This window comes from Salarias fasciatus, chromosome 10 (assembly GCF_902148845.1).
Source record: "Salarias fasciatus chromosome 10, fSalaFa1.1, whole genome shotgun sequence".
NCBI lineage: Eukaryota > Metazoa > Chordata > Actinopteri > Blenniiformes > Blenniidae > Salarias > Salarias fasciatus.
In genome coordinates this window covers 8,957,959-8,972,047 of record NC_043754.1, presented here as the reverse complement: position 1 = coordinate 8,972,047, position 14,089 = coordinate 8,957,959, and the positions used below count along the sequence as shown (strand labels likewise).

At 41.1% G+C, this 14,089-nt stretch overlaps 1 protein-coding gene across 3 annotated transcripts in view; it reads left to right on the top strand.

Moving 5' to 3' along the window:
• Nucleotides 1–14,089, top strand: part of LOC115395149 (unconventional myosin-XVIIIa-like) — a 67,819-nt gene that overhangs the window by 11,290 nt on the left and 42,440 nt on the right. For all 3 annotated transcript variants that reach the window (XM_030100547.1, XM_030100546.1, XM_030100545.1), the window contains exons 3-14: nucleotides 3,870–3,929; nucleotides 4,748–4,835; nucleotides 5,251–5,357; nucleotides 5,447–5,623; nucleotides 5,723–5,933; nucleotides 6,229–6,371; nucleotides 6,568–6,668; nucleotides 6,827–6,890; nucleotides 6,996–7,140; nucleotides 9,803–9,973; nucleotides 10,915–11,005; nucleotides 11,473–11,665. In XM_030100547.1, the coding sequence (XP_029956407.1) occupies nucleotides 3,870–3,929; nucleotides 4,748–4,835; nucleotides 5,251–5,357; nucleotides 5,447–5,623; nucleotides 5,723–5,933; nucleotides 6,229–6,371; nucleotides 6,568–6,668; nucleotides 6,827–6,890; nucleotides 6,996–7,140; nucleotides 9,803–9,973; nucleotides 10,915–11,005; nucleotides 11,473–11,665 (1,551 nt within the window). The remainder of the gene's footprint in view (nucleotides 1–3,869; nucleotides 3,930–4,747; nucleotides 4,836–5,250; nucleotides 5,358–5,446; nucleotides 5,624–5,722; nucleotides 5,934–6,228; nucleotides 6,372–6,567; nucleotides 6,669–6,826; nucleotides 6,891–6,995; nucleotides 7,141–9,802; nucleotides 9,974–10,914; nucleotides 11,006–11,472; nucleotides 11,666–14,089) is intronic.

The following is a 14,089-nucleotide window of genomic DNA, read 5'->3' as shown; positions in this document are numbered from 1 at the left end:
TTAACATCCACTATTTTACAAGAATCAAACAGTGAGGTAGTGTCCCTCTGTGTAGTGCCTAGAGCAAGCATGAATATTCCTCATTTCAGATTTTAAAAACGAATTAAATCTTTATTAGGCAACATATTTTCATTTAATGTTCAATTTTGTAGCACTTTGTACAGTGTACTTCTATTCACTTTAATCCAGCTTCATTTATACCAAATACAACACAGTCATTTCTTGACACTTTTACATAGAAAACCAAACAATTCCATACGAGCAAGCAAAAGTGACCATGGAAAAGAAAAAAAAAAACTCCATTTGATTCTCTGAATCAGCATGGCATTACTCCACTCACTGCAGGTGGGTAGGGGCAAAAGACTTCTATGTGGCCCTAAGTTACATAAAGCAGTCTAATAGTTCGGTGGATATGGGATACTTGGATATTCCTTATTTTAGTTTGTACAGTCTGTAGCTACTGCAGTTTAGTTACTTTGACATTCAGTCTGTGAGAAGGCTCTCTGAAAAATTAATCAGCAGATGTCCACAAAGTCTGGAAAACCATTGGTTGCGTTGACTGTGCAGCATAGCACTTGATTTTGGAGATATACCTGGTGTTTTTGCTGAATAATACTGTGGTTTTAACTGCTCAAGGGAGATATTTCATTTTCGAATATTGAGAATAGGAACAATATCTCAGCTCAGAAATGTGAGTCGGACTATGCGTCGCTGGGGCTTTGTGTTGTGATTTTGCTTTGTTGTTCTCACAGGAGATAGAATTGTGCCACAATGACAAATTGGCACCACCAGACTGAAGCAACCTCAGCCAAACCAGACCTGAGCCAAACCAAAGCTCTACCTGAATTGTCTCAGGAAAAAAAACAAAACATAAATGAATGCATGTAGAATTTGTTTTTTCTGTCTTTATACAGTGCATCAAAATGGACTGAATTCAGACTGTGGACTGATCAGGGTTCTTCCCTCTACTCTAGTTCAAAGTAACTAAAACCTTTACAAGGGAAATGAACTGAACTACAAAGGAGAAGAAAGCCAAATGTATCTATATGGAATCACACACAGTCACTAGATGTCTGCTGCCGCTGCCGGGTCAGAATGAGGGCAGAGTGTGAGCTGTGGCCCCCTTAATGCATAGAGTTACTGTTGTAATTGATAAGAAAAATAATCAGAAGCAATGGCTGTATTGTTGTTGGAAAAATAGTTTGGAAGTTTGATACCAACGGCAGCAGATACTAGAAAAAAAACTTTAATGGTATATTATAAATATATATTTATTGAGAATATATTTTGGTTTTACCTGCAAGAAGGTCACAAAGTGCATCAGTAAGAAATACTTTCATGCTGCGTTGAATGATTTTCCTTTTCTTCTTTTATATTTCCCACTTCTCCATTCCATTCCTGTTTTAATAGTGTTCACATGTATTGTTTTTCCCCCACCAGTGGGAACTTTCCAGCTTACTCATGAACGCATCTTCATTTCATTACTTTGAAGAAATTTGCAACAAATGGTTGCCCGATACAATTACTGACAAACGCCTTGAACCGTTATTCATTTGCTGCAACTCTTAATGATCCAATTTTCAACAAAAGTAATTTCCATTACCCATTTCCTGATTGAATAAACTGGAAAATTAAATTAGAAGAGAAGTACAAGCAAGCATCCTACGAAGTTGGTTCGTTGGATGTGTAAAATTAAATCTTGAACTGAAAGAAAATTGGCCAGGTTACAACCAAAATGATTGCCATCTTCATTGTCATCACCATCTTGTCATGCTAACTTCATCTCTGTGTGTGGACGTGTGTCTTGAATGTTTTCACATGCGGTAAAGGAGACTTGTGGTCCCACTGTGGTTCCCAATGACAAATCATCTCCTGTTGCTCTGCTCCATTCCCAGTCTTCACCCAATGAACAGGTGTGTGTTCATCTTGTGTGTTTCATTACATTCACAATCATAAGACATCTTTTTTTTTTAATTGCTTGCTTCATTTGCTTAAGTTCACAATCACAGGGCTTTTGAAATTGTGGCCATCAAATTGCTGTTGCTGGCCCTGATTGTAGGTCCCAGAGCTGATTCCCTCTGAGGAAGACCACAAGCGTGTGAAGAGGATCTTCACTGTCAATGACAACGATGTAACTTTATTTCCTGCACCAGTTTGCTCATTTGCTGCATCTGCCATGCTTCATGATGGCCTACCGCAGTGGTGTGTAACGCTGGTCCTCGAGGGGTGCCGCCCTACGTGTTTTATATGTCTCCCTGCTTCAGCGCAGCTCAATCGAATGATGATACCATCATTTAAAACATGCAGGATGCCAGACCTCAAGGACCAGATTTGGACACCCCTGGCCTACCTTGTGACTAGCCTGTCTTTCAGCTTATATAGAAAAGGACAAAAAAAAAAAAAAAACCTTCAAAAAGACTATCCACTCACATAGTGAAGTTATGGACTTCTTAAGAATTGCATTGCAGAATTTAAAAGTTGGTTACAAAACCTTGGTTTCAGAATTTTAAGCTGCATGTTTTTTTTATTTACTCTTGCCGTTGACTTGTACACCATTATGATGATTGCGCTCAGTGTCATAGCAGATGGTTTCTTTGCAGTCATCCAGTAGCAGTAATTATGTTATTCCATGAGAGGCACATGCTGTCTGACAGTAAACTTTGACACCGTGTGATTTATTTGCCCGTGTTGGATGGAATGGCTATGAATTGTAACCGATTTTCTCAAGGTCTAGCACACTGAAAGGCACTTCTTTTTATCCCCTCTCCTTACTGTGATCTCCTGTTGATTCAATTCATGTCCCGTGTATCTGTCTTTGCTTTTCTGTGGGTCACTGGATCCTGACTCGCCACTGTCGTCTTTGCTGTTTGCATGGCTAGCGTGCCAGAGGCCGCAAATCCTCTCAGGTACAGCCTGCTTGACCGTTCGCTCGATGAACTCCCTTGGTTGTAGTGTGCTGGAGTCTAAGCTTGTTTTTTTTTCTACTCACCCCTCTCTGGCTTACTTTGTCTCTGACTGTCTGCCTGTCTTTGTTCCCATACTTTTACTGGGTTCACACTGAGGTCGGGAATGAGGATGGCTGTATGGATTTTATGCTGGCGTTATGTCATAGAGCTTTATATCATAGTGCATTTTGGATCAAATGTAATGGTGATATGTTGTGCATGGAGGCTGGTGTACCTGCTTCGTCAATATACAAGCATTGCGTTTTATACTTGGTTTACAAATGTGCAGCTTTATAACTTTATATTACCTGCTATGTTATGTTGGAGTTTTAGCTGATCTTCAATGGGCTTAATGCACCCTCCAGATGTACAATGATATTACTTTTGCTTTTTAGATATACATGCCTTGCATTTGTCTGGACCGCATTGGCTATATGGACAGCTGACTTTATGTGCAGTGACAACATTTATGTTTACTTACTACACTTGTGTTCATGAAACACCATTTTTATTTTCTGATTTTATTAGCGCTCCCACAATACTGTTTCACATCCTTTGTGTTTTCCTGAATTTATGTTGAGTTCAAGTTGAATGGTGAACATAGCTTTCACATATTTTTTTTTTTTTTCAATTCATTATTGATCTTATTAATGCATTGATATTAACACTGGTATGTGATGAATTGCATGGATGTGTACACCATAGATGTAACCTCTTGCTGATTGGATTTTTATTATATAGTTGGATTGCACTTGGTTTTCTTGCTGCATTGTGCAGAATAGACTTTTGAATTATCACAGTTTGAAATGTCCCCCCCCCCCCCCTATCTTACAGTATCTCTATTCTGAAACTGAAACTTTAGCTTCTGAATTTATGTGTCAAATTTAACAACTAAATCATTTTTCTGCGGCTCCGTTTCTCCAGTCCAAGCTCGTCGAGGACCCTGTGGCCATCCTTCAGGCTGCACACTCAGCTGCGTCTAAGGTCTGAGTATCACACTGACTGCTTGTAATTCTGATTGCACCCCCTCTCTCCCACTTTTTAGAGTGATGTGTGCAGCAACCTCGTGTCGGTCTGTGTTAGAATGACTCTGTTAACTTGTGAGACAATCACTACCCAGGCCAGGAGTCAGCCATAGCCGTCCCTCTTGAAGTTTCCCTGGCAAAGACAAGAGAAACTCCTCTCAGAATCAGTGCTTATCACTCAGCTGCGGGTTAGCCTCCTATCTCAATGAGCAAACGAAAACAGACAATTCTGGTGCAGTGATTGAACATTTGGTATGTTAACTTCAATGCATGTCCCATCTGAACAGAACTATATGCAACACCGCATGACACTCCCCCCTCCCCCCCGCCTCCTGCTAGACCTACATCTGCTGGTTTCACCATATGCCGTATTTAAAAGTACTTTTTCTCTGCACTCCATGAAAGTCTCATTTATTCTTTGCGTGCGTGATGGAACTGGTTGTGATGAGGGACCCCCGTCTCACCCTCCATCTGTGATCCCTTTATAGTGAACATATTACATGCACCCTCAGTGAGTTCAATGAACACTGCAAGCTCTCCAAAGCGCATTGAAAGGGGAGTCATAAGAACTCCAATTCTCCTGTGAAGTCCTCTTAATGTAATGGATGTAAGTGTAGGAAGTGAAATAAGAAAAACATGTCTCCACACCTGTAGAAGCCTTAGAATCCAGTGACTGGACATCTACTTGTATTTAAGCAAATATTTCTCTGAGTCAGTTATTTATTTAATTTGAGAATTCAGCCTTTTCTTATTATTGCTTTTAATTTCTCCTCACAGGGAAAGACTGACGAGCAGATAGCAGCAGAAAGAGTCTGGTACAACACTGAAAAAGTATGGCTCGTCCACAAGGATGGTTTTTCCTTGGGTTAGTAAAACACCTTTGCTTAAAACTCTGCATTCATGATGACAGACTGATTAATAAAGAAATGATGCCATCTGTTATGGAGTATATCAAGTCACATGCTCAACTCCCTCTTCTGCCAGTGTTGACATATCTGTTTCTGGGTGACATTTATCTGTAAAATGATAGAAACTGGTCTTTAAAGGTTAGAAAACTTCTTTGCTAATTTCTAAAGAGAACAACGTATTAGATATCCCTGGGTTCAGGCGGTATAAACAATAAAATTTCAATATGTGAAGATTTTATTAAGTTGCCACCATTATTAAAAGAGATACAACTGTCACACCTTATCAGGCATTCAAGATAAGATGGAGCTTTTGCTCTCAGGTCGAGATCTTGTGTCACAATAAATTAACTCCACACTTTTGCGGTGATGCAGCAACTCTCCTGAAGACAGAGACAGGCAGTCTGCCAGAGGGGAAGGTGAAAATCCGCCTGGAGAGTGATGGATCTTTATTGGATGTGGATGAAGATGATGTAGAGAAGGTATTTAATCATCACATCAACTCTGAACCTCATCAATTACAGATGACACCGAGTGAGAATGTGTGTCCGCCTTTGACTTTGAACTCTAGGCAAACCCTCCAGTGTTTGACCGAGTGGAGGACCTGGCCTCGCTGCAGTACTTGAACGAGTCGAGCGTGATGCACTCTCTTCGGCAGCGCTATGGCAGCAACCTGGTGCACACCCATGCTGGACCAAACATGGTGGTCCTCAACCCCATCAGCGCCCCTTCGATGTATTCTGAGAAGGTCGACTGCAGCCTACGTTTCTGGACATTCATAGACGAGTGGACTGTGTGAAGCGACAGTCCTTTATTGTCTTTCACTACGTTGTTGTCCTCTCTCCAGGTGATGCAAATGTTCAAGGGCTGCAGAAGGGAGGACACGGCCCCTCATATTTACAGCATGGCACAAGCTGCCTACAGGAACCTGCTCACCACTCGCCAGGATCAGTCTATTGTCTTGCTGGGCAAGAGTGGGAGCGGCAAGACGACCAACTGTCAACACATCATCCAGTATCTTGTTACCGTCGCTGGGAGCACCAACAAATCCTTCTCCAGTAGGTTGAAAACAATACACTTAAAATAAACCCCGCACACCTTGCCACTGATGTAATTGAAGGTTGCGGCGCCTCGTCTGCATTGTTTCCCCTTGATGGCTCTCCCGACAAGCACATCCCCTCAAATGAAAACTGCACTTTTTTGAAACACTGCATGTTTAATATGCTGAACAGCAAGCACTTTTTTTTTTTAAACTATCTAACAATTCATTCAATATATTGCATGCCAGAATGACAAAAAAAAAAAAAAAATCCTCAATCTGAATTTCCCTAAATACCATTTCTTTGTGTGTAGCGGAAAAATGGCAGGCTGTCTATTCTGTTTTGGAGGCTTTTGGGAACGCTTCCACCTGCATGAATGGAAATGCTAGTCGTTTCTCCCATATTGTTTCTTTGGACTTCGACCAGGCCGGCCTGGTGACGTCAGCTTCTATCCAGGTACAATAACCACATTCACGTTTCTAAAACCTGCTTCGTCTCACCCTCAATTCTACCTGGATTCCTTTCAGGCATCAGTCATAAATTACCTAGATTTAATTGGGTCCTATCAAGCTTGGTGATTATACTTATTTGTGCTGCCTATAATGATGTTACTTTTCTCATTCAAATGTCCTGCTGTGTTGAACCCTTTCAGACCATGCTTCTGGAGAAAACCAGGGTTACAAGAAGACCAGAGGGAGAGTCCACTTTTAATGTCTTTTACTACCTGATGGCTGGAGTGGACAGCTCTCTGAGGTCAGGATAAATGCCCTTCTGCCAATTAAAATGACAATTTTCCTCAGTTTTTCCTGAGGATTTATTGCAGTCTTTTGAATAACGTTGCCAAGTTTCTCTCTTTACTTCCAGTAATGCAGACTGAAATGTGTTTTGTGTTGTTTTTTTGTCTGCATCAGGACTGAGCTGCACCTCAACCACTTTGCAGAAAACAATGCGTTTGCCATCATGCCACAGAATAAGGTGAATTCTTCTTTTTAATGAAAGCAGTCTCTGTTTTTGTTTAAATAGAAAGAATATTGCTTTTAGTGATTACCAAGCTAAAGTGCTGCTCTATAAATCTGCCAGGCGGAGGATAAGCAGCGGGCCTCTCAGCAGTTTTCCAAGCTGCAAGCAGCCATGAAGGTTTTGGGGATCAGTGCTGATGAGCAGAGAGCCTTCTGGCTCGTTCTCGGGGCCATCTACCATCTTGGGGCTGCAGGAGCAACCAAGGGTGAGATTGCTGAACACACTGAATGGTTTGCTTTTCTTTGGCAGCAGCATTGATTGGCTCAGATAGTGTTATTTATAAGAGAACACCTACCAGTGGCAAAGAAGCAAATAGTTGTCCCTGACTCTGCGGTGAAATGGCAAAACTTACACTTGCTATCAAAAAGCTGTTTTAATAATACTCCATGTAATATGACAGATACCAAGCTTCCATTATCTTACAGTTGGTGACTTTTTTCTGTGTGATGCAAGACAGATGTAATCCGCAGTGATACATCTGCACTATAAAAGATGTTGCTCAGTGCACAAGCTGTGGGGCTGAGACACACTGATCCTCAGCTCAAAAAGAAAAAAAAAAAAAACAGAGGCTATTACGGAAAGGTTCAGGTGGTAACACTGACATAAACCAATTGAAATCTCTTGACACCACAGATTTATCCTGCCTCTGCAGTTAGAGGCTGTGGGTGAAGTGATACACTGTTTTTTTGTATTGGACATGCGTTTTGCTAAGGTTTACCTTGTTATTCTTAAGTGAATGAACAAATTACATTTTTAAAAAAAGTGCCTTTTCTTCAACAGACCAAAAACCGCTGGCTTTAATTGTGTGGACACACATTTGCGACTCAAACACAGAGAAACCTGATTTTAACGGGAAACCTGACGAATGTTTTTCTTCATAATAATGCTTCACAGGGATAATGAGAGCAGCAGTTTTCACCAAAACAAGGTTTTTCTTTTGTCTGAAGCCATTTGTATGATGAAACAAAACTCAAGAGATTGTCTTTTCCTTTTCAAGTAACAGAAGTCTTTCTCATCAGTGTTCGACTGCCATTTTAAAATTAGATATTCACCTTTTGTAAGAGTTGAAGTTGTGACAGCGATTCTTTATTATTGGTGAGGTAAGTATTACTCATATTTTATTCCTGAGTGTGAAGGACCCCTTAGGCTTCTCAAGGCTGCAGTGATTCATGTTTTTAAAGTTTCTTTCAAAAAGATGTTGAAAGTTTTGAATTTTTTTTTTCTTTTGCATGTGACAACATGACTTTTGAGTTATTTAGATGATTTGAAATCCCTTTTATATTGTTGTTATTATTATCTCAAAGCCATATTTCAAAAATGGTGCACATCAAGATCACTTTTGAACTGGTAAACATCCCTTTTCAAAAATATTTGATCTGTTTGTCGCTGCAGTGCAAATCAATTAACCTTAAATCACAAAAAGCATCACGGAACTAACTATGAACACACAGTGGCAATTACAGTTGCTCTGCTCTTTGTTTGCAATATGTTTATTTACTTTTCTCTTCCTGTCTGCATTGTAATTGCCAGACACTTGTGCGAATTATCTTGCCAAATTATTTTCAGTGATCCCCTCCAGATGGCTACCAATAGTTTTCATGGTGGTGTAACACCATCCAAGAACAGCTTCAGAAAACCGCAAAGAATACATGTCAGTTATCTGGCTAAAGCATTCCATTCTGATTCTTAAATTTAGAGTAGTTTTGAAATCAAACGCTGTTGTCTTCCTTTTAAATAAACAAAGAGGAAGCAATGCATCATGGGTTAGGTGCTGAACACTGCGTCGACACATCGGCACAACAATTCGATTTGGTCTCCAAGTGTGATGGAATATTTCATAGCTATTCATGAGAATACTTGACACCGTGAAAAAATACATTTATTGTCAGCGCCAAGCCTGTGCATCGGCTATCACATGCAATATTAAACAGTACATAAAAGATGTTCATTGACTGTGCAGCTTGGTCATCTAACACTAGAGGGCAGCAATGATCTCCCACAACTAATCAAAGACCACCACATGAAATTACAAAGCTGTTGTCTGTTTGCTGGACTGTCAACACTTGCATCTAACAAGTAGAGACAGAAAAAAAGCTTACCACATCCTGAGTTAGGGCATTTATCGGTGGACAGCACTCTGCATGTTTTTATTCTTCAAGATTTTTTCATTTAGTCACATTAAATCCTTTTGGCAAGTCAAATCTTCAGTTTAAGATGTTTTAGTGTAATTTCAATAATTGTGGAGCTGAATATCTATCAAAGCAAAAATATGTGAATGCCTTTGCTTGTCATTACAGCCATCTTTATCTTCGTGAGAAGTGTGCAAGGTTTCTGCAGCCCCGATAAAACAGATTGAGACCACCATTCTCTCTGCAAAATCCCCCGGTTTCCCTCTTCAGTCTTAAAAGATACCACTTCATGGTGGATTAAAACTGAAGTTTGCACTCATATCTGCATGCTTCTATCACTCAGCCACCGGATTAAAGTGAAACTTGTGTTTCCCAAAGGAGGTCTTTTTGTAAATAAATTAATTGTGTCGCCTAATGATAAGTTTTGCTTTCATTCTTGAGGAGATAAAAGAAGCAATTATCACTTCAACTTAATAGACATGTTTTCAGCTCTAAACAATAGAAGCTTATCCTTGAAAAAGAAAGTGGCAGAGTCTGTTTCCGAACAAAAGCCCAGCATACTCACACTCCCTATGTATTCAAGATGCTTTTAGTGCGTCCTCTCGTCAGCTGTGTCAGTGTCAGCTTGACCACAGACATAATCCTACCCTGTCACAGACGGCGTTGTCACAAAAAGCGACCGTGTGCCTGGAATAGTTGGCAGAAGGGCTAATGGAGGTTTTCATGCACGTGTCTCAGCTGGCAGGAAACAATTTGCACGTCATGAGTGGGCCCAAAAGGCAGCCTACCTGCTGGGTTGCACCCTGGAGGAGCTCTCCTCCTCCATCTTCAAGCACCAGGCCAAGGGCACCCTGCCCAGAGCCAGCACCATCCGCCAGGCTTCTGACGAAAACGGCGCAGCAGATGCAGGTACTCCACACTCCGCATTTACCAACATACCATTTCCTCTTCTTTCCCTATAATCCAACCCAACCCAACCCCCCACATTTTCTCCCTTTGTCCCTCTCACTCTGTTTTCACACATGCATATGCATATGCCTCTGCTCATCACCTGGGGGAAATTGCATGCACAGGAGAAAGTGAAGCTTATCTTAGTAATGAATACCACAGCTTTACAATGGCTATTGACAGATAAGTACACACACTACGTCGGGACAAGCAATTTTGGATCCACTCTTCGTTCGTTGTCCTTGAAATCATAATTGCCTCACATTGATTTTTCACATGTGCAGCTTCTCTGACTTCCATCAAGGCTGCAACTCATTCTGAAGGGCGTGAAGATACAGTTGAAAGTCTGCCACTGAGGCGACGGACGGAAATGACCTGTGTTTCACCTTTCCCATACCACCCATCACGCGTAAACGTACAGACACGGATGAGTGTTGAGACACATGAAAATATCCTCCGAGCAACATAAACTCACTATTTTGTGAGGTGGTGGAATGAATTAGAGGAGCATAACAGGTGGCCATAGCCGCTGGGCACAGACATGAGTGTGCGCTGTTTGATCTGACCAGTTCCAAAACACCTGAGTCCTGAATGGCAGCGTTTCACAATGAAGATTTCGACCTAGTTTGACTACCAAATGCTTCTGGGTGTGATATGTTCAAGTGTGATGTTCATTAGTTTTTTTACATAGAAGCAAATGCCGTGACCATTGTCTTACTTTCAAGCTCACACATACTGATATTTCTTTTTGTTGCAGTTTTTCTTGCTCTCTCTCTCTCTCTCTCTCTCTCTCTCTCTCTCTCTCTCTCTCTCTCTCTCTCTCTCTCTCTCTCTCTCTCTCTTAAATGATGGAGATGTTTTAAAAAGGCTGATTTTCTCTGTCTGCCCACTTCTCATATCAGCATCCAAATCTACAGCCATGGAGTGTTTAGAGGCCATGGCATCTGGGCTTTATTCAGAACTCTTCACTATCCTCATTTCTTTAATAAACCGGTGGGTATTCCTGCGATTTTATTGACACTTTTGCACACTGAGGTTGAATGTGTCAGTTTTTCATGACATAGTGTTGACGTATAGTTGCTTTATGCATAATTTTATCACATTTTCTTTCAGTGCATCTTGACATTTCTGACATCTTTTTAAACGTTGGCATCTTGTAAGCAATTTTATGTCTCTGCAGTTTATCAGCACGTAAACAGGCTTCGTCACTGTTAGTTTTCAACGGATTTAATGGGTAGTTTAGGGGTATAAAAGGGCACTTTAACTTTATAGCTTGGACATATAGAAAATAATTAGATTTTGTGCTGAGTGAGGTTATAGCTCAGGTAGCAGGGGGAAGGAAATGTGGTCAAAGCTGAGGGTTACAAACTGTAGGAATTTAATCACTTTAAAGTTGTCTACATTATGGTAATGCTAATGTTTACATGCGTGTGTGCATGTGTTTGCTTTGTGTGCTTAAGGGCCTTGAAGTCCAGCCAGCACTCCCTCTGCTCTCTGCTCATTGTGGACACGCCGGGCTTCCAGAACCCCAGGCTGGCCAAGCGTGAGTGCGGCGCAACCTTTGAAGACTTGTGTCACAACTACACCCAGGAACGGCTGCAGACCCTCTTCTACCAGCGCACCTTTGTTCAGGAGTTGGAGAGATACAAAGAGGTACGGACCGAGGAGCATCCTGCGCCGTGCGCACATGTGCGTCTTTGTCTCTGTCCTCCACGCCGTTCCTCCACCTCTCCCTCACCCTCCTGTCTGCCGCTTTTCTCTCGGATACATCAACTCCAATAGCGCGCGCGTTCACACATCAGATACACTATCCGTCCCACCTGTCACAAGCTGTGACAAGCCAAAGCGGTTTGTGTGTTAGACCTTCTCATTAGCGATGCCAGTCTTCACCTCTTCTGCTGAGATCAAAGTAAAGTCACTCACAGCTGCCTTTGGGAGACACGCCCAGCCGCACAGCAGCGCGTTGCTCCCTGATGAAGGAGCCATTCTTCTCCCGTCCTCTGAGCTCTTTCAAGGAACGCTGGACCATAATAATTGGACATAGTCATCGCGCAGGTTTCAAGACATTTAACTGAAATAACACAGGTTTATCTTTCGTGCTCAATTCCCAGCTCTAATCCCGGAGATGCTACGTTTAATAAAAACTCAGCGTAATAAAGTTAACCAGAAGTCCCGATCACATTACTTTTAATACTGTGAACAAGGATCCTGGGATTTCCCACCCACTTTCCCGCCCACGTCCTCTGCCTGGGAGAAAGGGAATTGGAGCGAAATGAAGCATTGCTTATATGTGTGTGTGGTGTAATTTTCTCTTGTCAGTACATCTCGAAAAAATAAAAGAAGCTGTGAAACTGTCATTGTAAACTGGGTCAAACTCATTTAAAGCAGCTCACGGTGCTAACAATGACAGTGACAGGCAGGTTAAACTGTGACACAGGCACAACAGGCGCTGGTTTTGTATCTTTGAATTAAATGCAGCTGGGTGCTGCGGCTGTTTGGATTGTATTTGTGTTTCCTTTGCGCATTGACTCTCCACAGCAGAGAACAAAAATCATTTAGGGCTAGTTCACACACACACACACGCACACACACAGTCAGCTCGAACACTGGCATCTGTCATGGCCACACTATTAACGCTGCCAGCATTTTCAGCCATCTCCAGTGCAGCCTGCACTTTGTCACTGTGAGCTGCTGCATGCCTGTTTTGCTCTGGCAAAAGGTAATTCAGTGAATTAATTTTCACTTCACTCCAGAAATGTTATCGTCTGTGACAGTAATTAAATCTGGGAGCCTTTCTATTTACCTATAAGGAAAAAAAAACAGTAATAGTGAATGCTTCTTTGTGTTTTAATGCATTTTTTTAAGCCTTTATTTTTTTGTAAAAAATTATTTTTAACCCATGAATGTATTTCCAATTATAACTGTGTCTAATATCTCAGAAATGGGACTGAATCAATCAAATTAACATTACTTATATTTTACAAGAATTTTAAAAACATCATCTATCATCAGTGCTATTGCAGCCAACTTGGAGTTGCACACTGCTGCAGTCAGTTCAAGCTCACCATGGGCGAAGGCAGGTTCCAGTTCTCCACAGGACATAGAGACGGAGAACCACACACATTCACACCTGCAAGCAATTTTAGAGCCACCAATTAACTTCACGTGCTTTTTATTGGACTGTGGCACTGATTTGGTACAATTGGTTAAAGATCAAGATAATCTGATTTGGCAAGTTTTTAATGAATCCTGATTTTGTCCGTGGGTCCATATCAAATAAAGAGTGTTGCTGGAAGCCTATCAATTAAAATTATCCTTTAAACGTGGAGGACAGTTTGGCACGTGTGTTTATTTATTAAGCCTAGAACTGAATGGGTATTTGATAATTTAGATTTCCTTTCATAGATAAGCATGACGTTCAGTTCCAAGAATATGTTGTTTCTTACAACTAATTATTTTTAAACTCAAATTTTTACTCGTTTTTATCAAAAATATTCCAATTGTTGTTGTTCAGGACCTGTCAGTCCTTAAAATATCATATTAAAAAAAATTCATTAATCATACACTCTATTCTTTTGTCATTAGTTATTAACCCCAGAGAGGCTGTATGTATATCGGAAAGAAAAATGTGAAATCTTGGTACACTGGAGTTCTCTCTAAATTTTCTTCATTTTGCTTCACGATTCCCTATTTCCCATAAAATGAATTTCTGTTTACCTGATTAGTTTCTTTTTTCAGCTTTAAGTGGACGTCTCTGGTTTTCCAGATTGCAAAGATGACATTCACCTTCCAGGAGCAAGAAAAACATTTCAGGTTCCGACTGTCAGAGCTCGTGGCTGTGTGGGATCACATTGGTGTTGGATTTTCTGTCAGTCAGCAATGTTCAGTTATGGAAACTCCTTTTTTTTCTTTTGACCTGAAACTATATCCTCATAACCTTGGGATGTTTTTAGACCGTAAGCATGACACATGAACCGGATCCTCTCAAAGACACAGCTGGCTCCTCACAGAAACGGCTACACGTCCCTGTCCTCGTTATCCCCCTTGCCTTTTCACATATGCCACAGTCAAAATCAA